The following is a 27,322-nucleotide window of genomic DNA, read 5'->3' on the forward strand; positions in this document are numbered from 1 at the left end:
TGGGCGGGTGGGTGTGTGGGTGGGCGGGTGGGCGGGCGTGTGGGTGGGCGGGTGGGTGAGCGGGTGGGTGAGCGGGTGGGTGTGTGGGCGGGTGGGTGGGTGAGCGGGTGGGTGGGCGGGCGGGTGGGTGTGTGGGTGTGCGGTGGGTGGGTGGGTGTGTGGGTGGGCGGGTGTGTGGGTGGGTGTGTGGGTGGGCGGGTGTGTGGGTGAACGGGTGGATGTGTGGGCGGGTGGGTGGGTGAGCGGGTGGGTGGGTGGGTGTGTGGGTGTGCGGTGGGTGGGTGTATGGGTGGGTGGGTGTGTGGGTGTGTGGGTGGGCGGGTGTGTGGGTGTGTGGGTGGGTGTGTGGGTGGGCGGGTGGGTGGGCGTGTGGGTGGGCGGGTGTGCGGGTGGGCGGGTGGGCGGGTGGGCGGGTGGGCTGGTGGGTGGGCGGGTGGGCGGGTGGGTTGGTGGGTGGGCGGGTGGGCGAGTTGGGTGGGTGGGTGTGTGGGTGTGCGGGTGGGTGTGGGTGTGCGGGTGGGTGGGTGTGCGGGTGGGTGGGTAGGTGTGTGGGTGGGTGTGTGGGTGTGCGGTGGGCGGGTGAGTGGGCGGGTGGGTGAGTGGGTGGGTGAGTGGGTGCGTGGGTGGGTGTGTGGGCGGGTGGGTGGCTGTGTGCTGTGGGTGGGCGGGTGTGCGGGTGGGTAGGTGGGTGGGTGTGCGGGTGGGTGGGTGTGTGGGTGTGCCGTGGGTGGGTGTGTGGGTGTGTGGGTGGGCGGGCGGGCGGGTGGGTGGGCTGGTGGGTGTGTGGGCGAGTGTGCGGGTGTGTGGGTGGGTGGGTGTGTGGGTGGGTGGGTGAGTGGGTGGGTGGGCGACCCCGTGGGTTCTTCGCAGCCTCGGCCCTTGTCAGTCGAGCACCCTGCGGGCGCCTCTAGTCACCTCGACGCGAGTCAGCGCCTCGTCCCACTGCACAAACTGACGCGACAGCAGCAGCAGCTGCTCGGGGGGGGGGGGGCAGGGGGGGGCAGCACAGGGCAGCAACGGTTGTAGTGCAGGTGGGCAGCAGAAAGGCATCACGGGTACATGGTGGGGCTGTGCTAGTATACTTCACGATACACTGCACGACACACTACACACTACACTATACACTACACTATACACTACACACTACACTACACACTAGTGCTGTACTAGTATACTACACTATACACTACACTATACACTACACTATACACTACACTATACACTACACTATACACTAGTGCTGTACTAGTATACTACACTATACACTACACTATACACTACACTATACACTACACTACACACTACACTACACACTAGTGCTGTACTAGTATACTACACTATACACTACACTATACACTACACTATACACTACACTATACACTACACTATACACTAGTGCTGTACTAGTATACTACACTATACACTACACTATACACTACACTATACATTACACTATACACTAGTGCTGTACTAGTATACTACACTATACACTACACTATACACTACACTATACACTACACTATACACTAGTGCTGTACTAGTATACTACACTATACACTACACTATACACTACACTATACACTACACTATACACTACACTATACACTACACTATACACTACACTATACACTAGTGCTGTACTAGTATACTACACTATACACTACACTATACACTACACTATACACTACACTATACACTACGCTATACTTGGCTTGGTAAGTGACCAGTGGCTTGGCGAGTGGCTTGGTGAGTGACTCGGTGAGTGGCTGAGTCGGTGGCAGGGAGAGGCGTGAGTGAATGCACCCCTCCACAATGTCGCCTGTTGTTGTTGATGCTGTTGTTGTTGTTGTTGATGTTGTTGTTTACCGTCCGGTTGTATTCCTCCACCAGCGTCTTCACCTCATTCTCCACCGCCGCACACTCATCCTGCAAAGACAAAGGTCCCCTGTGTAGCCTTAACAGACTGCTGGGGCAAGTGCTGTTAGTAGCGAGTAGCAGCAGCACCTATGAATGTAGACACAGACAAAGCTCCCCCGTGTAACCTCTAACAGGCTGTAGGGCAAGTGCTATTAGCGAGCAGTACCTATGAAGGCTACCGGCACTGTGGCACACGAGGGGGTGGCTACCAGCACAAGGCCCGGCCGCCTTTGTCTCCCCAGTGGCGATGTTCACTACAAACCGCTACACCAGCTACTCATTTGAGGCCGAGTCGAGATAGAGGAGGCCCACAAGCGGTTCAGATAATCGCCACTGGTGGGTTTGTAGCGCAGCACGCTAACCGCTGCACTACCACTATACACACACACACAGCGTAGCGCTAACCACTACACCCACCGCTCCTCACACACTCGCACAGCGACAACAACCGCCATTCGCCACTAAGTGGCGGTGACGTCACCACGACGCTTGTGCCAGGCCAAGTGCACCTTGAGGCCACGTGAAGTGTCGAACGCCCGCTGGCAGGAGGTCACTCACTCACTCACTCACCCACTCAATCACCCACTCACAAACCCATCCCCCAACTCACTAAACAACCCACCCACCCATTGACCCACACAGCCACCCACTCACCCATCCACTCACCCATCCACTCACCCATCCACCAACTCACCCATCCACCAACTCACCCACCCACACACTCACCCACCCACCCAGCCACCCACTCACTCGCCCACCCACCCACTCACCCACCCAGCCACTCACGCACACAACAACAACAACCGCCATTCGCCACTAAGTGGCGGTGACGTCACCATGACGCTTGTGCCAGGCCAAGTGCACCTTGAGGCTGCCACGTGAAGTGTCGAACGCCCGTTGGCAGGAGGAGGTCACGGGGCAGACCCAGCAGGTGCCACGGGTCGACTGACTGAGATGACCGAGATGACTGGCTGATGCACCACCTGTGCCCCCTACTGTGCCAACCTGCTGTGTTTAAGCTGCCCGGAGCTCCGCTTATACACACCCGCAGCCCTGTACCTCCCGTATAGGCAAGTGCTATTAGCGAGCACCCACCTACACACAAAGACAAAGATCCCCCGTCTAGCCTTAACAGACTGTAGGGGCAAGTGCTGTTAGCGAGCACCTATGAAGGCCGGGACGGCACACGAGGGGGTGGGTGGCCAACACCACGCCCGGCCGCCTTTGTCTCCCCAGTAGCGATGTTTACACACCGCACGAGGTACTCATTTGAGGCTGAGTCGACCTAGGGGAGGCCCAGGACCGGTTTCAGATAATCGTCACTGGTGGTGTTGGCTGTGAGCGGGAATTGAACCCGTGTCGCCAGGTTCATAGGGCAGCGTAGCGCTAACCGCTACACTACCACTCCCCACACACACACACACACGAGTATACACACCAATCATTTATACTAATTGTATCTTACCAGGTAAGGCCCACTTAATTTAGAAGCGACCAGGCTTCACAAATGATAGCCCCTCTAAGAGGATTATCGTCGCGTGGAAATGTATAGCGGTTAGCCAAACACGCGCGACGTTGAATCTCAATGTGGAGGGAAAAACGGGAGGGCCCGGAGAAAAATCCACGCGACCCCGGGGAGAACTCCCAAATGTAGAGGACATCGTCAGAAAGCCCACGACCTTCTGTACACCAGGCGAGGTAGTTAACATCTCCGAGCCACCGTGATGATGATGATGATAAGAGAGAGAGAGACGCAGACTCTACATATACAGCAGGAGGCATCGTCAGGTTCGAGATCAAACCCACGACCTCCTGCAGACCAGGCGAGGCAGTTAACATCTCCTAGCCACCGTGATGATGATGAGAGACACTGCAAACTCCAGATATACAGCAGCAGAGATCGAACCCATGACCCCCTGTAGACCAGGCGAGGTAGTTAATATCTCCTAGCCACCGTGATGATGATGATGAGAGAGAGACGCAGACTCCAAATATACAGCAGCAGGCATTGTCAGGTTCGAGATTGAACCCACGACCTCCTATATACCAGGCGAGGTAGTCAACATCTCCTAGCCACCGTGATGATGATGATGATGAGAGAGAGACGCAGACTCCACAAATACAGCAGCAGGGATGGAACCCACGACCCCCTGTATACCAGGCGAGGTAGTCAACATCTCATAGCTACCGTGATGATGATGAGAGAGAGACACAGACTCCAAATATACAGCAGCAGGCATCGTCAGGGTCGAGATCAAACCCACGACCTCGAACCCACGACCTCCTGCAGACCAGGCGAGGTAGTTAACATCTCCTAGCCACCGTGATGATGATGAGAGAGAGAGACGCAGACTCCACATATACAGCAGCAGGGATGGAACCCACGACCCCCTGTATACCAGGCGAGGAAGTTAACATCTCCTAGCCACCGTGATGATGATGATGATGATAAGAGAGAGAGACGCAGACTCTACATATACAGCAGGAGGCATCGTCAGGTTCGAGATCAAACCCACGACCTCCTGCAGACCAGGCGAGGCAGTTAACATCTCCTAGCCACCGTGATGATGATGAGAGAGAGACACTGCAAACTCCAGGTATACAACAGCAACCAACGACCTCGCGTACACCAGGCGAGGTAGTCAACATCTCCTAGCCACCGTGATGATGATGAGAGAGAGAGACACTGCAAACTCCAGGTATACAACAGCAACCAACGACCTCGCGTACACCAGGCGAGGTAGTCAACATCTCCTAGCCACCGTGATGATGATGATGAGAGACGCAGACTCCAGGTATACAACAGCAACCAACGACCTCCCGTACACCATTACATGCACAACGCCCTTCCCTAAGCGAGCCCTTCCCCCGCAGTCCCCCCGCCGCCTGCCCACTCACCTGCTGACGCACGTGAACCTGCGTGAGCGCCTGCAGCTGCCCCGAGTAGCCAGGGATCGCTGAACGGCAGACGGACACACGCGCACACAACCGCGGGGTTTTCGCCGGGCGCGCACGGACGCACGCACGCACAACCACAGCAGCAGCAGCAGCATTAACCGGGGATGCCGCTTGGCAGAGGTCGCAAACGGGTTTTGATTCATTCTTTGGTTCTTTCGGTAAAGTCACGTATGAAGATAAAATAATAAATTAAATTAAATACTAGCATAATTTATTATTTTATCTTTCTTTATACGTGACTTTACCGAAAGAACCAAAGAATAATTCCTGCAGTCATGAAAGCTCCAAATTAAGTTTGGGTTTTGATTCCTTACACGTACCCGGCCGCACCAGGGTCGCAAACGGGTACCCGTACCCGGCCGCACCAGGGTCGCAAACGGGTACCCGTACCCGGCCGTACCCGTACCCTACCCGTACCCGGCCGGGTACGGGTAGGGTACGGGTATCGGGTACCTGATTGCGACCTCTGGGATGAAGCCATGTTGCAGGCGCAACATGGCTTCATCCTAGACGTTTCGGAGGCAATACAAGTCTCTGTCATCAAGTGGGACCGTCACAGCTAGATTTGCTGCATCAAGTGAGGCAGGGATTTCAAGATGTAAGCCCTTAAATACAAGTTGAGGGGGAGGAGAGGATGGGGGGGAGCTTATCAGAATGTGGTAGCCAATGAATGGAACGTATCGGGAGGGGGGAGGGGCGGGGCTAAAAGAGAGCGCGAGGTGTACGTGGACATGTTTGTACGCAAGCACCTGTTGGTGCACATGACAGAGCTTTCTACCTCGTCGGGAAGCACACTCGAGGATTTTGCAGACACGCAGATTAAGGACTTCATTGACAAAGAAGATGTGTATCGCCTGCACATTGAGCCACCTTGAAGGGACTGGCTCTCCAGCAGAGGAATCAGCTGCTCCACCTCCTCCAAGAGCCCCGCCTGGGTCTTTAACGTCGCCTCTCCTGCACACACACACACGCGAACACACACACACGCACACACGCGCATGCGAACACACACACACACGCGGACACACGCGCACGCGCATGCGGACACACACACACATGCGGACACACACACACGCACACACGCGCATGCGAACACACACACACACGCGGACACACGCGCACGCGCATGCGGACACACACACACATGCGGACACACACACACGCGCATGCGGACACACACACACATGCGGACACACACACACGCGGACACACACACACGCACGTGGACACACACACACGCACGTGGACACACACACAGGCAGGCACAACAAAATAAAGATCCCCCATGTAACCATCTTGCCCCAGCCAACATCACTGATATGCGTGCGTCTCTGCGCGTGCGTCTCTGCGCGTGCGTGTCTGCGCGTGCGTGTCTGCGTGTGCGTGTCTGCGTGTCTGCGTGTGCGTGTCTGCGTGTGCGTGTCTGCGTGTGCGTGTCTGCGTGTGCGTGTCTGCGTGTGCGTGTCTGCGTGTGCGTGTCTGCGAGTGTGTCTCTGCGTGTGCGTGTCTGCGTGTGCGTGTCTGCGTGTGCGTGTCTGCGTGTGCGTGTCTGCGTGTCTGCGTGTGCGTGTCTGCGTGTGCGTGTCTGCGAGTGTGTCTCTGCGTGTGCGTGTCTGCGTGTACGTGTCTGCGCGTGCGTGTCTGCATGTGCGTGTCTGCGTGTACGTGTCTGCGTGTGCGTGTCTGCGTGTGCGTGTCTGCATGTGCGTGTCTGCGTGTGCGTGTCTGCGTGTGCGTGTCTGCATGTGCGTGTCTGCGAGTGTGGTACCCGAGAGGATGATCTGGAGTTTGACGGAGTCAGGAACCGCAGGAGACGGGGACTGCCCAGGCTCCAGCACCCGCAGCAACTCATCCACTGACACACACGTGACACACACGTGACACACACACACACACGGAAAGCATGGCACACAACACACATAAATGACACACGTGGCGGCAAGCATGACACACACAAACGTGACACACACACACGGCAAGAATGACACAAACGATACGCACAAGACAGACACGGCAAGCGTGACACACACACACCGGTTACACACACACGTTACACACACGTGACACACACACACGTTACACACACGTGACACACACACACGTGACACACACACACGTGACACACACACACGTGACACACACACACGTGACACACACACACACACCCACACGTGACACACACACACACCCACACGTGACACACACACACACCCACACGTGGCACATACACACCCGTGACACACACGCGTTACACACACGTGACACACACACGTGACACACACACACGTGACACACACACACACACGTCACACACACGTCACACACACGTTATACACACACACGTGACACACACACACACGTGACACACACGTGACACACACACGTGACACACACACACACGTTACACACACACGTCACACACACACGTTATACACACACGTCACACACACACGTTATACACACACACACACGTCACACACACACGTTATACACACACGTCACACACACACGTTATACACACACACACACGTGACACACACACACACGTGACACATACACACCCGTGACACACACACGTGACACACACACACACGTTACACACACGTGACACACACGTTACACACACACACGTTACACACACGTGACACACACGACACACACACACGACACACACACACACCCGTGACACGCACGCGTTACACACACAACAAGAGAGGTGCAATGAAAGGCAGGCGGGGGGTTGATGCCGGGATTCGAGCCCAGAATTTAAGCGGTTCCCTCCTCCGACGCGGACATCGTTACATGAAAGCCCCGGTCCCTCCCCGGTCCCTCCCCCGGTCCCTCCCCCGGTCCCTCCCCGGTCCCTCCCCGGTCCCTCCCCCGGTCCCTCCCCGGTCCCTCCCCGGTCCCTCCCCCGGTCCCTCCCCCGGTCCCTCCCCCGGTCCCTCCCCGGTCCCTCACCCGGTCCCTCCCCGGTCCCTCCCCGGTCCCTCCCCGGTCCCTCCCCGGTCCCTCCCCGGTCCCTCCCCGGTCCCTCCCCCGGTCCCTCCCCCGGTCCCTCCCCCGGTCCCTCCCCAGTCCCTCCCCCGGTCCCTCCCCGGTCCCTCCCCCGGTCCCTCCCCGGTCCCTCCCCGGTCCCTCCCCCGGTCCCTCCCCGGTCCCTCCCCGGTCCCTCCCCCGGTCCCTCCCCCGGTCCCTCCCCCGGTCCCTCCCCGGTCCCTCCCCCGGTCCCTCACCCGGTCCCTCCCCGGTCCCTCCCCGGTCCCTCCCCCGGTCCCTCCCCTGGTCTCTCCCTGGTCCCTCACCCGGTCCCTCCCCGGTCCCTCCCCGGTCCCTCCCCGGTCCCTCCCCGGTCCCTCCCCGGTCCCTCCCCCGGTCCCTCACCCGGTCCCTCCCCGGTCCCTCCCCGGTCCCTCCCCCGGTCCCTCCCCTGGTCTCTCCCTGGTCCCTCACCCGGTCCCTCCCCGGTCCCTCCCCGGTCCCTCCCCGGTCCCTCCCCGGTCCCTCCCCGGTCCCTCCCCTGGTCTCTCACGTTTCTTGAAGAGGGTCCTCACACGCTCCCTCTTGCCAGCCGCCACGTCCAACGTCGCCTGAATCTTCGTCAGGGCATCCACACACTGCGGAGCAGAAGGAGACAAAACACCACCCTATGGGTTAAGGGGGAGGAGAGGGGAGGAGCTTATCAGAATAAGCTCCTCCCCCCCCCTCTCCTCCCCCTTAACTTGTATTTAAGAACCTGCATCTTGGAATCCCTGCCTCACTTGATGCAGCAAATCTGGCCGTGAATGTCCCACCTGATGACGGAGACTTGTGTTGCCTCCGAAACGTCGTGATTTTATTATTTTTAATTTCATTTTTTACCTATGTAACTGGTAGATGCACCACCAGCTGTACCCGCTACTGTGCCAACTCGCTGCGTTTTAGCCGCCCGGCGCTCCGCTCGTTGTTGTGAGCGTCCTTCCTTTACACAACATTCACCACCACCATCATCATTACCAAAGGCAAATCTCCCCCGTGTAGCCTCTAACAGACTGTAGGGGCAAGTGCTGTTAGCGAGTAGCAGCACCTATGAAGGCTACCGGCACTGTCGCACACGAGAGGGTGGGTGGCCAGCACTATGCCCGGCCGCCTTTGTCTTCCCAGTGACAATGTTTACACACCGCACCAGGTACTCTTTTGAGGCTGAGTCGACCTAGGGGAGCCCCTGGACCGGTTCAGATACTATCACCACCCACTCACATTACCCCTACCAGCAAAGACGCCTACTGCAATCATGTTGTTATTGATGATGCTGTTGATCATCACAATGCTGTTGATGATGCTATCGATAACAATGCTGTTGATGATGCTATTGATATCAATGCTGTTGATGATGCTATTGATAACAATGCTGTTGATGCTATTGATAACAATGCTGTTGATGATGCTATTGATACCAATGCTGTTGATGATGCTATTGATAACAATGCTGTTGATGATGCTATTGATAACAATGCTGTTGATGATGCTATTGATAACGATGCTGTTGATGATGCTGTTGACGATGCTATTGATAACAATGCTGTTGATGATGCTATTGATAACGATGCTGTTGATGATGCTATTGATAACAATGCTGTTGATGATACTATTGATAACAATGCTGTTGATGATGCTGTTGATACCAATGCTGTTGATGATGCTATTGATAACAATGCTGTTGATGATGCTATTGATAACAATGCTGTTGATGATGCTATTGATAACAATGCTGTTGATGCTGTTGATAACAATGATGTTGATGATGCTATTGATAACAATGCTGTTGATGATGCTATTGATAACAATGCTGTTGATGATGCTATTGATAACGATTCTGTTGATGATGCTATTGATAACAATGCTGTTGATGATACTATTGATAACAATGCTGTTGATGATGCTGTTGATACCAATGCTGTTGATGATGCTATTGATAACAATGCTGTTGATGATGCTATTGATAACAATGCTGTTGATGATGCTATTGATAACAATGCTGTTGATGATGCTGTTGATAACAATGCTGTTGATGATGCTATTGATAACAATGCTGTTGATGATGCTATTGATAACAATGCTGTTGATGCTATTGATAACAATGCTGTTGATGATGCTATTGATAACGATGCTGTTGATGCTATTGATAACAATGCTGTTGATGATGCTATTGATAACAATGCTGTTGATGATGCTATTGATAACAATGCTGTTGATGATGCTATTGATAACAATGATGTTGATGATGCTATTGATAACAATGCTGTTGATGATGCTATTGATAACAATGCTGTTGATGCTATTGATAACAATGCTGTTGATGATGCTATTGATAACGATGCTGTTGATGATGCTATTGATAACAATGCTGTTGATGATACTATTGATAACAATGCTGTTGATGATGCTGTTGATAACAATGCTGTTGATGATGCTATTGATAACAATGCTGTTGATGATGCTATTGATAACAATGCTGTTGATGATGCTATTGATAACAATGCTGTTGATGATGCTATTGATAACAATGCTGTTGATGATGCTATTGATAACAATGCTGTTGATGATACTATTGATAACAATGTTGTTGATGATGCTATTGATAGCAATGCTGTTGATAACGATGCTGTCAAAACAACAAACAGTTTTACGTTAACTCGTAAGAGGCACCCCAGGACCCCACCCCCTCCCACGTCTGCTCCCCCTACAGGGACCGAGGCACCGGGCGCGGCAAAGCGATCCAGGCAAGCGAGTAGGCTCCGAGCCGAGCTAGGCCTCGAGCGGTGTTTTAACCCGAAACCGGTGCGGAGTTTCGGGGATGGCAGCGGCACCTGGAGGCGTTTGGCGGGCGGGCGGCCCCGCAGAGATGCTGTCTAAACAAGAAAGAGTTCTACGTTTATTTGGAAGAGACACCCCAAGACCCCACCCCCTCCCACGTCTGCTCCCCCTACAGGGACCGAGGCACCGGGCGCGGCAAAGCAATCCAGGCAAGCGAGTAGGCTCCGAGCCGAGCTAGGCCTCGAGCGGTGTTTTAACCCAAAACCGGTGCAGAGTTTCGGGGATGGCAGCGGCACCTGGAGGCGTTTGGCGGGCGGGCGGCCACCGCAGAGGGCGCGCTCCAGCGCCTCGATTCTCGCCTCCATCTCGGATATATCGGCCATGGCGAGCACGCAGACGCCACAGACAGACACACACACACGCGTCTCGTCGTCTGACTTCTCAGGAGCAGGGTGGGGCTCGGCGGGGTGGGAGGGGTAAGGTGGGGTGGGAGGGGCTGGGCTGGGTGGGAGGGGCTGGGCTGGGTGGGAGGGGCTGGGTGGGCGGGGCTGGGCGGGGTGGGAGGGGCTAGGCGGGGTATGAGGGGCTGGGTGGGAGGGGCTGGGTGGGAGGGGCTGGGCTGGGTGGGAGGGGCTGGGCTGGGTGGGAGGGGCTAGGCGGGTGGGAGGGGCTAGGCGGAGTGGGAGGGGCTAGGCGGGGTGAGAGGGGCTAGGCGGGGTGGGAGGGGCTAGGCGGGTGGGAGGGGCTGGGCTGGGTGAGAGGGGCTAGGCGGGGTGAGAGGGGCTAGGCGGGGTGGGAGGGGCTGGGCTGGGTGGGAGGGGCTAGGCGGGGTGGGAGGGGTTAAGCAGGGTGGAAGTGGATGGGCGGGGAGGGGGCGGGGTAGAGGGGGGGGGGCTAAGACGAGGGGGAGGGGCTAAGCAGAGGGAGGGCGGGGAACTGAACGTGGGAGGGGTGGGGGAGGGGCTGAGTGGGGGGGAGGGGCTGAGTGGGGGAGGGGCTTGGGCAAGAGGGGAGGGGCTAGGAAGTAGAGCCGCCATGTTGGTAAGGGATTAGCGACCATTAGGATTTCGCCCTTATCCGGCCCCGATTTAAAACAACAACACAAAAACTCAATGAGTGGTGGCTTTGAAAGAAATACACAACGTGTTACATTTGGCGACGTTTCGGCCAGTGGCCCTTTTTCAAAGCACGTATTGGAGCGAGCGAGAGAGAGAGGCAGGGGTTGAGCGCGGCCATGTTGGTAAGGGGGTTTGCTGGATGCTTCTGCCTGAGGCGCCGTTACCTCAGATGATGATGATGAGGCCACTTTCGTCGTGCTATCATTTGTAGCAAGGTCGCTTCTAAACAAGTAAGTTTGCTAAACAAACTAATTTTTTTTAACTTTAATTTGTGTATTTTTTTTAGTTTTTTCAGTGACGCATTTACTTTTTTCGATAATTGTCCACTACTGTCGTGCTTTTATGTATTGTCTGTTTGTTGTTGTTGTTGTAATTCGTCGAGTTAACAAAGAGCTTTATAGCGCATCGTGATTTTCTACTACGGTGACGTCACGTAAACACCAAACCCCGCGATTCGATTCCTTGATCGATTCCGACACCAGCAGCGGTTCTCATTGCCGCCAAAGCGATGGATTCGATTCTGTTACGACTTCGGAATCGATTCTCGCCGGGCCCACGCCCATACGCGTGACGTGGCGTCGATTCCTGCCCACCAGGAAGCGGGGCCGCTAATCGAGTTGTGTTGGAATCGGAATCGCGTGGAATCGATTCCGTGGAGACTCAACCCAAGGGCTTTCGGGGCTCGGAGTCTCCGTGTCTCAGTGTCTCAGGGTCCCTGTGTCTCCCAGTGTCTCAGGGTCTCAGGTCCTTGTCTCCCAGTGTCTCAGGGTCCCCCTGTGTCCCTGTGTCTCAGCGTCCCTGTGTCCCAGTGTCCCCGTGTCTCCCAGTGTCCCGTGTCTCCGTGTCCCCGTGTCTCCCCGTGTCCCAGTGTTCCCGTGTCTCCCCGTGTCTCTGTCTCCCCGTTTCTCTGTCTCCCCGTTTCTCTGTGTCCCCGTGTCTCCCCGTGTCCCCGTATCTCCCCGTGTCCCCGTGTCTCCCCGTGTCCCAGTGTCTCCGTGTCTCCCCGTGTCTCCCAGAGTCCCCGTGTCTCCCCGTGTCTCCGTGTCTCCCCGTGTCCCCCCGTGTCTCCCAGAGTCCCCGTGTCTCCCCGTGTCCCAGTGTCTCCCCGTGTCCCCGTGTCTCCCCGTGTCCCCGTGTCTCCCAGAGTCCCCGTGTCTCCCCGTGTCCCAGTGTCTCCCCGTGTCTCCCCGTGTCTCCGTGTCCCCGTGTCCCCTGGTCTCCCCCCCGTGTCTCCGTGTCTCCGTGTCCCCGTGTCTCCCCGTGTCCCAGTGTCTCCCCGTGTCTCCCCGTGTCTCCGTGTCCCCGTGTCCCCTGGTCTCCCCCCCGTGTCTCCGTGTCTCCGTGTCCCCGTGTCTCCCCGTGTCCCACGTTAGGTCTCATCTGGTGCAATACACGAGCAGCATCTATATTTATATTTTTATTTGTTTAAAGTTCAGTTCAAGTTCGTCCACGCAGCTCCAAGGATCTTCAAAGTCTCTGGTTCCCTCACTGGCGTCGGGTGAGTGTCAATGTGTGTGTGTCAGTGTGTCAATGTGTGTGTGTCAATGTGTCAGTGTGTGTGTCAGTGTGAGTGTGTCAGTGTGTGTGTCAGTGTGAGTGTGTCAGTGTGTGTGTCAGTGTGAGTGTCAGTGTGTGTCAATGTGTGTGTTAGTGTATGTCTCAGTGTGTGTCTGTCAGTGTATCAGTGTGTGTGTCAGTGTGTGTGTGTGTCAGTGTGTGTGTGTGTCAGTGTGTGTGTGTGTGAGTGTGTGTAACTGTGTGTGTGGGGAGCGGTAGTGTAGCGGTTAGCGCGCTGCGCTATGAACCTGGCGACCCGGGTTCGATTCTCACTCACGGCTAACACCAGTGACGCTAATCTGAACTGGTCCTGGGCCTCCCCTAGGGCGACTCAGCCTCAAATGAGTACCTGGTGCGGTGTGTAAACATCGCCCATTGGGGAGACAAAGGCGGTCGGGCGTGGTGCTGGCCACCCACCCCCTCGTGTACCGTTCCGGCCTTCATAGGTGCTCGCTAACAGCACTTGCCCCTACAGTCTGTTAAGGCTATACGGGGGATCTTTGTGTGTCGGTGTGTGTGTCGGTGTGTGTGTCAGTGTGTGTGTGTCAGTGTGTGTGTCAGTGTGTGTGTGTCAGTGTGTGTCAGTGTGTTTGTGTCAGTGTGTGTGTGTGTCTGTGTCAGTGTGTGTGTCAGTGTGTGTGTCAGTGTGTGTGTCAGTGTGTGTGTGTGTGGGTGTTTCAGTGTGTGTCAGTGCGTCAATGTGAGTATATCAGTGTGTGTGTCAGTGTGTGTGTGTCAGTGTGAGTATGTCAGTGTGTGTGTGTCTGTGTGTGTGTCTGTGTGTGTGTATGTGTGTGTGTGTGTCAGTGTATGTGTGTCTGTGTGTGTTTGTGTCAGTGTGTGTGTGTCAGTGTCAGTGTGTGTGTCAGTATCAATGTGTGTGTGTGTCAGTGTGTGTGTCAGTCTGTGTCTGTGTATCAGTGTGTGTGTCTGTGTGTGTGTCTGTGTGTGTGTGTCAGTGTGTGTGTGTCAGTGTGTGTGTGTCAGTGTGTTTCTGTGTCAGTGTGTGTGTGTGTGTCAGTGTCAGTGTGTGTGTCAGTATCAATGTGTGTGTGTGTCAGTGTGTGTGTCAGTCTGTGTGTGTGTGTGTCAGTGTGTGTGTGTGTGTGTCTGCCAAATCAACCCCCTACCTCCTCTCAGTGCCAGACCGGGAACTCTATCGTGGGCAGTGCTGTGGGGAGAGGGCCAATGCCCATTGGCCTCTCCCCTCATGGCGTCTGTGACCACCACAGTGGCTAAACGGGGGCTCTGGACGGGTGCGAGGGGCTGGTAACCCCTCCACCTTCAATTCATTACCACGAAACTACGAATTAAACATAAATATGTAACTAATAAGCTTGTGCCGGAGACCCCGGGGGGACAGGCGTCTATGACGTCTCCTGGCCAAACCCCAATTGGCGGAGCCAGGAGATTGAATCTTCACCCTCGGGGCTCCTCCAGAAACAACGAAAAGCCACTACGGATGGCCACGTGGAATGTTCGAACGCTCACTGCCGGGAGCTGGACCGGTACCGCCTGGATCTCTGTGGCATTCAGGAGGTCCGGTGGACAGGTTCTGGATCCTGCCACCATGAGGGGTGGACAGTCTTCTATTCGGGCCAGGAGACTGCCAAACAACAGGGTGTGGCTCTTCTTCTGAACAAAAGAATGAAGGGGGCGTGGGAGCGTGGCGGTGAGGTGTGGGAAGCTGTAAGCCCCAGGCTACTTTGGGCTCGCCTTCCCATCAACCAGAGGCGAGGAGTGGTGGTCGTGGTTACTTATGCCCCCACCGAAGACGAACATCCGTGGAGGGATGCAGGCAAAGCCGATGAGTCAGATGCCCTCTATGACCTCCTGTCACAGGTGCTGGCTAAAGTGGCCACTCGGGACAGAGTCATCTTGTTGGGTGACTTCAATGCCCGAGTTGGTCATGATGCTGGCACCTGGTCTGGAGTGATTGGAAGGCATGGGCCAGATCAGCTCAATAACAACGGTAGGATGCTGCTAGATTTTTGTGCAGCCCATGGGCTTGTAATTACCAACACGCTCTTCCGGCATCGGCGCATCCACACAACATCATGGATGCATGCCGGGTCCAAGCAAGAACATCTGCTGGTCTACATAGTGACGGACCAGCGGATGCGAGCCCATGTCCTTGACACCAGGACCTACCGTGGAGCTGATCTGCCCTCTGACCATCGACTAGTCATCTGTAAGATATGCCTGCCATTCTTCCATTCCGGTGGTGGGTGTACACCCAGGACCCCTTTCCAACCTAAAGTGGCCTGGTCTCAGCTAGCTGATGAAAGTTGCAAGCGAGAATTGCATCATAGCTTGCAGCTGGGGTTGGCATCGTCCTCCACTCCTCCTGATGTCGAGGGTAAATGGGCGAGGTTTAGGACTGTGACTCATGCAGCTGCAATGGCTGCTTTGGGTACGCGGTCCAGACCTCCCCAGAGACCCTGGCTGATAGAGGAGGTGTTCAGGATAGTTGAGAAAAAGCGACAGGCCCACTCTCATCGGCTACAGCATCCCACGTCAGAGAATGAGGAGGCTTACTGCAGCCTTCGCTCGGAGGTTCGGAGAGCCGTGAGGCGCTGCAAGGATGGGTGGTGGTCGTGGGTTGCTGAGGAGATGGAGTTTGCCTCAGTGGCCCGCGATCACAAATCACTATTTAACTCCATCAAAAAAGTAACCTGCAGCACCACACCTATTACCATCATTCGGGGGAATAAACAGTGATCCAATCTCCGACCCCCAGGAACAGGTCTGGGGATTTGCTGAGCATTTCTGTGAGGTCCTGGGGGAGGAGAAATCCCTCAGCCAGGAAAACATCATGGCACAAAGTGGGGATAACCCTTCTGAGGCTGCGGTGCCTCAAATATTGGAAGAGGTCACCCCCTGTGAGTGGCTGGCTGAGGTGCCATCTGTTGAGGAAGTACTTAAGGTGATCCTTCGTCTGAGACCAGGAAAGGCACCGGGCAGAGATGATCTCCCAAGCGAAATTCTGAGGGAGGGTGGCGTTTGTACACAGACTGCCTTATATGACATCATAACAACAGTCTGGACCGCTGGATGGGTTCCACAGGATTGGAAGGATGCCCTGGTGGTCCCCCTCTTTAAGAAGGGGGACCGCACAGACTGTAACAACTACAGGGGCATCTCACTCCTCAGTGTACCGGGTAAGGTCCTGGCAAGGATTATTCAACATCGCCTTGCTAGGCACGCTGAGGAGAGGCTTGCAGAGCCCCAATGCGGTTTCAGGAAAGGGCGGTCCTGCACAGATGCCATATTTTCTGTCCGTCTGCTACAGCAGAGGTGTAGAGAATTCCAACAAGACCTACATCTCTGCTTTATTGACCTGGTCAAGGCCGATGATACCATTAGTAGGCCTGAGCTCTGGGTTGTTCTTCGTGCTTTCGGAGTCCCTGACCCTCTGCTCACGATCATTAAGGACCTTCATGATGGTGAGCGGGCCCGGGTAAAACTACGTGGCTGGGAGTCGGAGCCTTTCCCTGTACACCTTGGGGTGCGACAGGGATGTCCTCTGGCTCCCACATTATTTAACATCTATTTGAATCACGTAGTTCATGAAGCCTTCAACAGCTGTACCGGGGGAATCTCCATTTGGTACAGATAGAATGGGGGGAGTTGGAGGTGCTGCTGCTGAAACTGGAGCGTGCCACTAAGAGATGGGGCCTTACCATCAGCCCACCAAAACAAAGCACCTGCCTGGGTATTTTGTACTATTGGACACTCCACCCCCACAACTCCCAATCGGTGATGGGGTAGTTGTGGAGAGAGCGGAGAGTTTCCCATACCTGGGCAGTGTGCTCATGACTGGCTCCGGTTTAACAGCGGAGGTCTCACTCCGAATCAGTCGAGCGGCAATATCTTTTCATCGGTTGCGTAACGCTGTGTGGAAGCTACCTGGTCTGTCGCTCCGCACGAAGCTTCAGGTCTTCTCGGCCACAGTCATTCCCTCCCTTCTCTACGCTTGCGAAACGTGAACCCCCCTAATGGAGCATCTTCGCTGGTTAGAAACATTTAGGCTGGCCTGCCTACGATCCATCCTGGGTTTACAAGGCTGGATTGTGTAAGCAGCTCACAAATCCTTGAAAGAGTCCCATCGGTGAGCTCCGGCAGGCAAGGCTGCATTGGCTGGGTCATGTAGTCCGCATGCCCAGCCACCACATGCCCAAACAGTTTTTGTTCGGCCGGATCGAGGGGGCAAAACGGGCACGGCACGACTAGAGAAGAGATGGAGTGATGTGGTACAGGAGGACGTGGAGCTGAGTGGACTTGCCGATGACTGGTACCAGCGGTGTCAAGATCGACCTCTGTGGAGGAGGCTCGTGAAGGACGCTACTGGGCAGTTGGAGGCAGTCGCCCTCCAACAACAACGGAGGGCGGAGGAGCGACGCTCACAATAACGAGCGGAGCGCCGGATGGCTAAGCACAGCAAGTTGGCACAGTAGGGGGCACAGGTGGTGCATCAGCCAGTCATCTCAGTCACTCGACCCGTGGCACCTACTGGGTCTGCCCCGTGACCTCCTGCCAGTGGGCGTTCGACACTTCACGTGGCCTCAAGGTGCACATGGCCTGGCACAAGCTTTGTGGTGACGTCACCGCCACTTAGTAGCGAATGGCGGTTGTTGTTGTTGTCTGTGTGTGTGTGAGGAGTGGTGGGTGTAGTGGTTAGCGCTATGAACCCGGCCACCCGAGTTCGATTCCCGCTCACGACCAACATCACCAGTGACGATTATCTGAACCGGTACCCTGGGCCTCCCTTAGGTCGACTCAGCTTCAAACGAGTACCTGGTGTTGCGGTGTCTAATGAACATTGCCACTGGGGGGAGAGACAAAGGCGGCCGGGCGTGGTGCTGGTAGCCACACACCCCCTCGTGTGCCACAGCGCCGGTAGCCTTCACAAGCGCTGCTGCTGCTACTCACAGCACTTGCCCCGACAGTCCGTAACAGGTTATACGGGGGACCTTTGTCTGCGTTGCGTGCGTGTCTCTTGCGAGGCCCTACAGCTTGCGCCCATCCCGGGACGGCAACCCCCTTGGGGCCAAACTGCCGCGGGGAAATAGCTGGCTCGCGCCGCACCCACGGACGAGTGCGAGAACAGTGCGTGCCGGAGACCCTGATACTGGTGTCAGCTGAAACGACGTGTACACTTGGACACTTATTAGACACTTGGAGACCCATAGAGATACTGAGAGACTCATAGAGACACTGAGAGACTCACGGAGACACTGAGAGACTCACAGATACACTTTAGACACACACGGTTCCCATAGTTTCAAGTCGGTGCTGTGTAACAAGTCGTGTCGCCCTCCACGGCCGCTCGCTCGCCCCGCTAGGGAAAGCACTTGCCCCACACAGTCTGTGGGGTGGTTTTTTAATTTTTTAATTTTTTTGAAATTAAAAAAAATTAAAAAAAAAAAAATTTAAGTAAATTTTTACATTTTTTTTTAAAATTTCTAACTACGTGACTTTACCAAAGCGTAGGGGGTGGGGGTGCTGAACATTTGCCTTCGTGGTGTCCCCGCCCCGCCTCTGGAGTGATGGTGGTGGTGGTGCGGCACTCCGCGGGGACAGAGTCCGCGGGTCGTAGTTCGTGTGTGCGGCCGTGAGGGGGTCAAAGGTTTTGTGCCACGTCACTTGGTCGGCACGCGGGAGGCGGGGCAGATGAGCGGTGTTTGCGAGCGCCTGTTAAGGGGGGGGTTCAGCGTCGGAGGCGTCACACTGCCACCACCGTCACCGCCACCACCGTCACCGGCGCCGCCACCGCTACCACAGCCACCGTCAAAACCTTCACCACCGTCGCCACTGTCTCCACCGCCACCAACACCACCGTCACACCGTCCCACCACCGGCACCACCACCACCACCGCCACACCGTCGCCACCACCACACTCACACCGCTACCACCGCCACCACTGCCACACCGTCGCCAGCATCACACCGTCGCCGCCACCGGCACCACTGCCACACCACCACCACCGCCACACCGTCGCCACGACCACACTCACACCGCTACCACCGCCATCGTCACACCACCGGCACCACCGTCAACACCGGCACCACCGTCAACACCGTCACCACCACCACCGCCACCACCATCGCCACCATCACACTCGCACCGCTACCACCGGCACCACCACCACCACACGTCCTGCCCGTCCGCCTTCGCCTCCCCAGCGCTGCCATCTCTACACGGTGTGTAGAGCTGGGGGACGGGGAGCGTAACGGGGGTCCACTTCCAGGGGGTCCGGTACGATCACAGGGGGGTCTGGAACCAGCGGGGTCTGGAGCCAGGGGGGTCTGGAACCAGAGGGGGTCTGGAACCAGAGGGGGTCTGGAACCAGAGGGGGTCTGGAACCAGGGGGGTCTGGTTCAGAAATTCGCTGTCGCTGCTGTTACGCCACCAGCGAGTTATCGTTCACCACCAGCAGGTGCCGTGGGTTGGCTGCTGTGCCAGGCTAGGTGCAGGAGGAGGTCACGGGACAGACCCGGCAGGTGCCGTGGGTTGGCTGCTGTGCCAGGCTAGGTGCAGGAGGAGGTCACGGGACAGACCCGGCAGGTGCCGTGGGTTGGCTGCTGTGCCAGGCTAGGTGCAGGAGGAGGTCACGGGACAGACCCGGCAGGTGCCGTGGGTTGGCTGCTGTGCCAGGCTAGGTGCAGGAGGAGGTCACGGGACAGACCCGGCAGGTGCCATGGGTTGGCTGCTGTGCCAGGCTAGGTGCAGGAGGAGGTCACGGGACAGACCCGGCAGGTGCCATGGGTTGGCTGCTGTGCCAGGCTAGGTGCAGGAGGAGGTCACGGGACAGACCCAGCAGGTGCCATGGGTTGGCTGCTGTGCCAGGCTAGGTGCAGGAGGAGGTCACGGGACAGACCCAGTAGGTGCCATGGGTTGACTGCTGTGCCAGGCTAGGTGCAGGAGGAGGTCACGGGACAGACCCGGCAGGTGCCGTGGGTTGGCTGCTGTGCCAGGCTAGGTGCAGGAGGAGGTCACGGGACAGACCCGGCAGGTGCCATGGGTTGGCTGCTGTGCCAGGCTAGGTGCAGGAGGAGGTCACGGGACAGACCCAGCAGGTGCCATGGGTTGGCTGCTGTGCCAGGCTAGGTGCAGGAGGAGGTCACGGGACAGACCCAGTAGGTGCCATGGGTTGACTGCTGTGCCAGGCTAGGTGCAGGAGGAGGTCACAGGACAGACCCAGTAGGTGCCATGGGTTGACTGCTGTGCCAGGCTAGGTGCAGGAGGAGGTCACGGGACAGACCCAGTAGGTGCCATGGGTTGGCTGCTGTGCCAGGCTAGGTGCATGAGGAGGTCACAGGACAGACCCAGTAGGTGCCATGGGTTGACTGCTGTGCCAGGCTAGGTGCAGGAGGAGGTCACGGGACAGACCCAGCAGGTGCCATGGGTTGGCTGCTGTGCCAGGCTAGGTGCAGGAGGAGGTCACGGGACAGACCCGGCAGGTGCCACGGGTTGACTGCTGTGCCAGGCTAGGTGCAGGAGGAGGTCACGGGACAGACCCGGCAGGTGTCATGGGTTGACTGCTGTGCCAGGCTAGGTGCAGGAGGAGGTCACGGGACAGACCCAGCAGGTGCCATGGGTTGACTGCTGTGCCAGGCTAGGTGCAGCAGGAGGTCACGGGACAGACCCAGCAGGTGCCGTGGGTTGACTGCTGTACCAGGCTAGGTGCAGGAGGAGGTCACGGGACAGACCCGGCAGGTGCCATCATCAACATCATCATCATCAACATCATCACCATCAACATCATCATCATCACCATCAACATCATCACCATCATCAACATCATCAACATCATCATCACCATCATCAACATCATCATCACCATCATCAACATCATCAACATCATCATCACCAACATCATCAACATCATCAACATCATCATCATCAACATCTCCCCTGCACGGTTCACTGAGGTTCGGGGGGGGAGGAGGGGGGGGGGGCCTTGGGTCTTTTGCTGTCTGCGGTGAGGGGGGCCCCCCCGGCCCCCCAGCACCACGTGACACGAGTTGGCATGTGAAGGAGGTCTCAAGTGGCCACTATTTTGGGGTTGTGGTCAGCCGAGTTTGTTAGAGGGCACGGAGGGTGACTGCCCTGCCTGTTGTGTGTGTGTGTACACGTGTGTGTGTGTACACTGTGTGTGTGTGTACACTATGTGTGTGTGTGTGTGTACCCTGTGTGTGTGTACACTGTGTGTGTGTACTCTGTGTGTGTACACTGTGTGTGTGTGTACCTGTGTGTGTGTACCTGTGTGTGTGTACCTGTGTGTGTGTACACTGTGTGTGTGTGTGTACACTGTGTGTGTACACTGTGTGTGCGTGTACCCTGTGTGTGTGTGTACCCTGTGTGTGTGTACACTGTGTGTGTGTGTACCCTGTGTGTGTGTGTACACTGTGTGTGCGTGTACACTGTGTGTGTGTGTACCCTGTGTGTGTGTCTACCCTGTGTGTGTGTGTACCCTGTGTGTGTGTGTACCCTGTGTGTGTGTGTACCCTGTGTGTGTGTACCCTGTGTGTGTGTGTACCCTGTGTGTGTGTACTCTGTGTGTGTGTACCCTGGGTGTGTGTACCCTGTGTGTGTGTGCCTGTGTGTGTGTACTTGTGTGTGTGGGGAGTGGTGGTGTAGTGGTTAGCGCGTTGCGCTATGAACCTGGCGACCCGGGTTCGATTCCCGCTCACGGCCAACACCAGTGACGATTATCTGAACCGGTCCTGGGCCTCCCCTAGGTCGTCTCAGCCTTAAATGAGTACCTGGTGCGGTGTGTAAACATCGCCGCTAGGGAGACAAAGGCGGTCGGGCGTGGTGCTGGCCACCCACCCCCTCGTGTACCGTTCCGGCCTTCATAGGTGCTCGCTAACAGCACTTGCCCCTACAGTCTGTTAAGGCTATACGGGGGATCTTTGTGTACCCTGTGTGTGTACCCTATGTGTGTGTACCCTGCCCTGTGTGTAGCAGTGTATAGTGTAGTATATAGTAGTGTAGTGTATAGTGTAATTTATAGTGTAGTGTATAGTGCAGTGTATAGTGGTGTAGTGTATAGTGTAGTGTGTAGTGTATAGTATAGTGTATAGCAGTGTATAGTGTAGTGTATAGTGTAATTTATAGTGTAGTGTATAGTGCAGTGTATAGTGTAATTTATAGTGTAGTGTATAGTGCAGTGTATAGTGCAGTGTATAGTGTAGTGTATAGCAGTGTATAGTGTAGTGTATAGCAGTGTATAGTGTAGTGTATAGTTTATAATGTAGTGTATAGTGTAGTGTATAGTGTAGTGTATAGTGTAGTATATAGTGTAGTCTATAGTGTAGTATATAGTGTAGTGTATAGTGTAGTTTACTATCTCACCCCACCGATTGTGATTGGACAATCGCCAGGATGGGGGGGGGGCGGGGCTTGTTTCATTTTGTTTTCATCTTTCGAGCCTCTGATTGGTCGGTTTTGTTCTCGTCTCGTCAGGTCCCCGCGGCGACGATGGCGTCGTCACGGAAACGGTCGTCAAGGCTACTGCAGGACGACGGGGATGTGGAGCAGCCGGTGAAGTTGGCGCGATACGTGAGGACCTCCACACGGAGACACGGGAACAGCTTCGTGAGAACAGCTTCATGAGAACAGTTTCATGAGAACAGCTTCATGAGAACAGCTTCGTGAGAACAGCTTCATGAGAACAGCTTCACGAGAACAGCTTCATGAGAACAGCTTCACGAGAACAGCTTCATGAGAACAGCTTCATGAGAACAGCTTCATGAGAACAGCTTCATGAGAACAGCTTCATGAGAACAGCTTCATGAGAACAGCTTCATGAGAACAGCTTCATGAGAACAGCTTCATGAGAACAGCTTCATGAGAACAGCTTCATGAGAACAGCTTCGTGAGAACAGCTTCATGAGAACAGCTTCATGAGAACAGCTTCATGAGAACAGCTTCACGAGAACAGCTTCATGAGAACAGCTTCATGAGAACAGCTTCATGAGAACAGCTTCATGCGAACAGCTTCGTGAGAACAGCTTCATGAGAACAGCTTCGTGAGAACAGCTTCGTGAGAACAGCTTCATGAGAACAGCTTCATGAGAACAGCTTCATGAGAACAGCTTCATGAGAACAGCTTCGTGAGAACAGCTTCGTGAGAACAGCTTCGTGAGAACAGCTTCATGAGAACAGCTTCATGAGAACAGCTTCATGCGAACAGCTTCGTGAGAACAGCTTCATGAGAACAGCTTCATGAGAACAGCTTCATGAGAACAGCTTCATGAGAACAGCTTCATGAGAACAGCTTCATGAGAACAGCTTCATGAGAACAGCTTCATGAGAACAGCTTCGTGAGAACAGCTTCATGAGAACAGCTTCATGAGAACAGCTTCACGAGAACAGCTTCACGAGAACAGCTTCATGAAAACAGCTTCATGAGAACAGCTTCATGAGAACAGCTTCATGAGAACAGCTTCATGAGAACAGCTTCATGAGAACAGCTTCATGAGAACAGCTTCGTGAGAACAGCTTCGTGAGAACAGTTTCATGAGAACAGCTTCATGAGAACAGATTCGTGAGAACAGCTTCATGAGAACAGCTTCGTGAGAACAGCTTCATGAGAACAGCTTCATGAGAACAGCTTCGTGAGAACAGTTTCATGAGAACAGCTTCATGAGAACAGCTTCATGAGAACAGCTTCATGAGAACAGCTTCGTGAGAACAGCTTCATGAGAACAGCTTCATGAGAACAGCTTCATGAGAACAGCTTCATGAGAACAGTTTCATGAGAACAGCTTCATGAGAACAGCTTCGTGAGAACAGCTTCATGAGAACAGCTTCGTGAGAACAGCTTCGTGAGAACAGCTTCATGAGAACAGCTTCATGAGAACAGCTTCATGAGAACAGCTTCATGAGAACAGCTTCATGAGAACAGCTTCATGAGAACAGCTTCATGAGAACAGTTTCATGAGAACAGCTTCATGAGAACAGCTTCATGAGAACAGCTTCATGAGAACAGCTTCATGAGAACAGCTTCGTGAGAACAGCTTCATGAGAACAGCTTCATGAGAACAGCTTCATGAGAACAGCTTCATGAGAACAGCTTCATGAGAACAGCTTCATGAGAACAGCTTCATGAGAACAGCTTCATGAGAACAGCTTCATGAGAACAGCTTCGTGAGAACAACTTCGTGAGAACAACTTCGTGAGAACAGCTTCATGAGAACAGCTTCATTGGAACAGCTTCATGAGAACAACTTCGTGAGAACAGCTTCATGAGAACAGCTTCATGAGAACAGCTTCATGAGAACAGCTTCATGAGAACAGCTTCGTGAGAACAGCTTCGTGAGAACAGCTTCGTGAGAACAGCTTCATGAGAACAGCTTCATGAGAACAGCTTCGTGAGAACAGCTTCATGAGAACAGCTTCGTGAGAACAGCTTCATGAGAACAGCTTCATGAGAACAGCTTCATGAGAACAGTTTCATGAGAACAGCTTCATGAGAACAGCTTCATGAGAACAGCTTCATGAGAACAGTTTCATGAGAACAGCTTCGTGAGAACAGCTTCATGAGAACAGCTTCATGAGAACAGTTTCATGAGAACAGCTTCGTGAGAACAGCTTCATGAGAACAGCTTCGTGAGAACAGCTTCATGAGAACAGCTTCATGAGACCAGCTTCATGAGAACAGCTTCATGAGAACAGCTTCATGAGAACAGCTTCATGAGGCCAGTTTCATGAGAACAGCTTCATGAGAACAGCTTCATGAGAACAGTTTCATGAGAACAGCTTCATGAGAACAGCTTCATGAGAACAGCTTCATGAGAACAGCTTCATGAGAACAGCTTCATGAGAACAGCTTCGTGAGAACAGCTTCATGAGAACAGCTTCATGAGAACAGCTTCATGAGAACAGCTTCATGAGAACAGCTTCATGAGAACAGCTTCATGAGAACAGCTTCGTGAGAACAGCTTCATGAGAACAGCTTCATGAGAACAGCTTCTTGAGAACAGCTTCATGAGAACAGCTTCGTGAGAACAGCTTCATGAGAACAGCTTCATGAGAACAGCTTCATGAGAACAGCTTCATGAGAACAGCTTCGTGAGAACAGCTTCGTGAGAACAGCTTCGTGAGAACAGCTTCGTGAGAACAGCTTCGTGAGAACAGTTTCATGAGAACAGCTTCGTGAGAACAGCTTCATGAGAACAGCTTCATGAGAACAGCTTCATGAGAACAGCTTCATGAGAACAGCTTCGTGAGAACAGCTTCGTGAGAACAGTTTCATGAGAACAGCTTCGTGAGAACAGCTTCATGAGAACAGCTTCGTGAGAACAGCTTCATGAGAACAGCTTCATGAGAACAGCTTCGTGAGAACAGCTTCGTGAGAACAGCTTCATGAGAACAGCTTCATGAGAACAGTTTCATGAGAACAGCTTCATGAGAACAGCTTCGTGAGAACAGCTTCATGAGAACAGCTTCATGAGAACAGCTTCATGAGAACAGCTTCGTGAGAACAGCTTCATGAGAACAGCTTCATGAGAACAGCTTCTTGAGAACAGCTTCATGAGAAACAGCTTCATGAGAACAGCTTCATGAGAACAGCTTCTTGAGAACAGCTTCGTGAGAACAGCTTCATGAGAACAGCTTCATGAGAACAGCTTCTTGAGAACAGCTTCGTGAGAACAGCTTCATGAGAACAGCTTCATGAGAACAGCTTCATGAGAACAGCTTCGTGAGAACAGCTTCGTGAGAACAGCTTCATGAGAACAGCTTCATGAGAACAGCTTCATGAGAACAGCTTCATGAGAACAGCTTCATGAGAACAGCTTCGTGAGAACAGCTTCATGAGAACAGCTTCATGAGAACAGCTTCATGAGAACAGCTTCGTGAGAACAGCTTCATGAGAACAGCTTCGTGAGAACAGCTTCATGAGAACAGCTTCGTGAGAACAGCTTCATGAGAACAGCTTCGTGAGAACAGCTTCATGAGAACAGCTTCATGAGAACAGCTTCATGAGAACAGCTTCGTGAGAACAGCTTCATGAGAACAGCTTCATGAGAACAGGACACATTCTGCGCTCAATACAGTCATACAGGACATGCTGTCTGTGTGTGTGCGCGTGTGCATGTGTAAGTACGTCTGCGTGTGTGTGTGTACGTGTGTGTGTGCGTATGTGTGCGTGCATGTGTGTACGTGTGTGTGCATGCGTGCGCGTGCGTGCGTGTGTGCGCGTGTCACTGTGTGTGTGTACGTGTGTGTGTGTACATGCGTGCGTGTGTGTGTGTACATGCGTGTGTGTGTGTGCGTGTGTGCGTGCGTGTGTGTGTGTGCGTGTGTGTGTGTGTACATGTGTGTGTGTGTACATGCGTGTGTGTGTGTGTACATGCGTGTGTGTGTGTACATGCGTGTGTGTGTGTGCGTGTGTGCGTGTGTGTGTGTGTGTACATGCGTTTGTGCGTACAGACGGGGCTGATGGAGCCGGCGGCATTTGCGGATGAGAACGAGGGGAGCGGCGTGCAGTACGAGCGCATCACGCTGGCGCAGGCTCGCCTCGGAACACCCCGTGAGCCCTCGGCACCACGCGGCACGCGGCACACGGCAGCGGTAGCAGTAGCACCAGAGTGGAATGTGTGCGTGTGTGTGTGCGTGTGTGCGTGTCTTCGTGTGTGTGTGTGCGTGTGTGTGTCTTCGTGTGTGTCTTCGTGTGTGTGTGTGTGTGTGCGTGTCTTCGTGTGTGTGCGTCTGTGTGTGTGTCTTCGTGTGTGTGTATGTGTGTGCGTGCGTGTCTTCGTGTGTGTGTGTGTGCGTGCGCGTGTCTTCGGGTGTGTGTGCGTGCGCGTGTCTTTGTGTGTGTGTGTGTGTGCGTGCGCGTGTCTTCGTGTGTGTGTGCGTGCGCGTGTCTTCGTGTGTGTGTGTGTGCGCGTGTCTTCGTGTGTGCATGTGTGCGTGCGCGTGTCTTCGTGTGTGCGTGTGTGCGTGCGCGTGTCTTCATGTG

General features: G+C 54.6%; 2 protein-coding genes across 2 annotated transcripts in view; one reads left to right on the forward strand and one right to left on the reverse strand.

The window, feature by feature from the left end:
• Positions 1–809: 809 nt before the first annotated feature.
• Positions 810–11,128, reverse strand: DCTN3 (dynactin subunit 3). Its single transcript, XM_078882853.1, has 7 exons — positions 10,968–11,128; positions 8,408–8,492; positions 6,644–6,730; positions 5,746–5,829; positions 4,816–4,874; positions 1,867–1,926; positions 810–972 (listed from the first exon to the last, which is right to left on the reverse strand). Exons 1-7 carry the CDS (start codon positions 11,052–11,054, stop codon positions 883–885), a joined length of 552 nt encoding a protein of 183 aa, XP_078738979.1. The 5' UTR covers positions 11,055–11,128; the 3' UTR covers positions 810–882.
• Positions 11,129–20,958: 9,830 nt separating this feature from the next.
• LOC144952394 (choline-phosphate cytidylyltransferase A-like) overlaps positions 20,959–27,322 on the forward strand; it is a 21,135-nt gene continuing 14,771 nt past the window's right edge. Inside the window, exons 1-3 of the mRNA XM_078882787.1 lie at positions 20,959–21,066; positions 22,819–22,914; positions 26,791–26,890. Of these exons, the coding sequence (XP_078738913.1) occupies positions 22,834–22,914; positions 26,791–26,890 (181 nt within the window). The 5' untranslated portion in view covers positions 20,959–21,066; positions 22,819–22,833. The remainder of the gene's footprint in view (positions 21,067–22,818; positions 22,915–26,790; positions 26,891–27,322) is intronic.

This window comes from Lampetra fluviatilis, chromosome 67 (assembly GCF_964198595.1).
Source record: "Lampetra fluviatilis chromosome 67, kcLamFluv1.1, whole genome shotgun sequence".
NCBI lineage: Eukaryota > Metazoa > Chordata > Hyperoartia > Petromyzontiformes > Petromyzontidae > Lampetra > Lampetra fluviatilis.